This window comes from Mandrillus leucophaeus, unplaced genomic scaffold (assembly GCF_000951045.1).
Source record: "Mandrillus leucophaeus isolate KB7577 unplaced genomic scaffold, Mleu.le_1.0 Scaffold1019, whole genome shotgun sequence".
NCBI lineage: Eukaryota > Metazoa > Chordata > Mammalia > Primates > Cercopithecidae > Mandrillus > Mandrillus leucophaeus.
In genome coordinates, this window is record NW_012098310.1 from 15,115 (window position 1) to 16,543 (window position 1,429).

Genomic DNA, 1,429 nt, shown 5'->3' on the forward strand with positions numbered 1-1,429 from the left:
TGAGATGAGGTAGTTAAACAGCAGCCTTCCCTCTCTTAGAGAAGGAAAGAACCAGTACCTGCAGACGTTTGGCGTTCCCGCTGAAGACCTTTTTACAGCCATCTACAGGTAACACCCATCACTTTGAAACCAACAACTCAGATAAGATTGTGTTTATTTCTAAAGGACTTAGGAGACCCAATCAATGTACTCAAACGGGATAACCCAGGAGGAAGTCACCATTTAATTTAAAATAACACCCCCCACCCCCACTACCATCCCAGATTCTGATGTTCAAATGGATCCAGTTCCTGAGTGGGTGCAACTTGACCCTTCCTTCCAAAGGACTACTCACGAACTCAGTGTTTATGTAGAACATGGAGGCACCAGCCAGACGTGGTGGCTCACGCCTGTCATCTCAGCACTTTGGGAGGCCGAGGGGGGCGGATCACCTGAGGTCAGGAGTTCGAGACCAGCCTGGCCAACATGGTGAAACCCCATCTCTACTAAAAATGCAAAAGTTAACCGGGTGTGGTGGTGCACACCTGTAATCCCAGCTACTCGGGAGGCTGAGGCAGGAGAACCGCTTGAACCAGGGAGATGGAGGTTGCAGTGAGCTGAGATCACGCCATTGCACTCCAGCCTGGGCAACAAGAGTGAAACTCCGTCTCGAAAAAAAAAAAGAAAGAAAGAAAGAAAGAAAATAGAGGCCCAGTTTTTGATTTGGTCAGAGGTGAAGGTGAGGCCAAGTGAGACCCCAGTTCTTCACCTTGCTTTGTGGACGTGGACACAGCTTTGGCCTTTGCCTGAAGCTCTTACCTGGAATTCCAAGGTGGAGGTGGATTGATGGGCCGGTCCAGTGTTCCAGCTGGCTGAGGCATGGAGTAGAGAAGCGTATGAAGGACAAGGGGATGCCTGAGGGGTTTGCCTGCCCCCCAGCCTCTCCTCTCCTCCCCTCCTCTCCCCTCTATTCCCCTCCCCTCTCCTCTCCTTCCATCCTGTTCCCTCTCTTCCTCTTCTGTCCTCCTCTCTTTCTCTCCTTTTCCTTCTCTCCTCTCTTTTTCTCTCCACCTCCCCCCTCCTCTCTCCCATCTTCCCTCTCTTGTCTCCTCTCCCTTTTCTCTTCTTCACTCTCTTCTTTCCTCTCCTCTCCTTTTCCCTCCCATCCCCTTTCATCCTCTTTCACTTCTTTTCCTCTTCCTTTCTCCTCTCTTTCCTCCTTTCTTTCTCTTCCCTTCTCTCCTCTCTTTTCATTTCTACCTCTCCCGTCCCCTCCCTTCGCCTGCCTCTCTCCTCCTCCTCTCCCATCTTCTCCTTTCTCTCGTCTTCTCTGTTTTCATGCCCCATATTTCCCCTCCTTTTTTCCTCCTCTCTTCTCCTTTCAGTCTTTCTTTCTTTCTTTCTTTCTTTCTTTCTTTCTTTCTTTCTTTCTTTCTTTCTTTCTTTCTTT

General features: G+C 49.5%; 1 protein-coding gene across 1 annotated transcript in view; it reads left to right on the plus strand.

Moving 5' to 3' along the window:
* ASMT (acetylserotonin O-methyltransferase) overlaps window positions 1-1,429 on the plus strand; it is a 28,099-nt gene that overhangs the window by 11,875 nt on the left and 14,795 nt on the right. Inside the window, exon 4 of the mRNA XM_011976617.1 lies at window positions 40-108. Coding sequence (XP_011832007.1) covers window positions 40-108 — 69 coding nt within the window. The remainder of the gene's footprint in view (window positions 1-39; window positions 109-1,429) is intronic.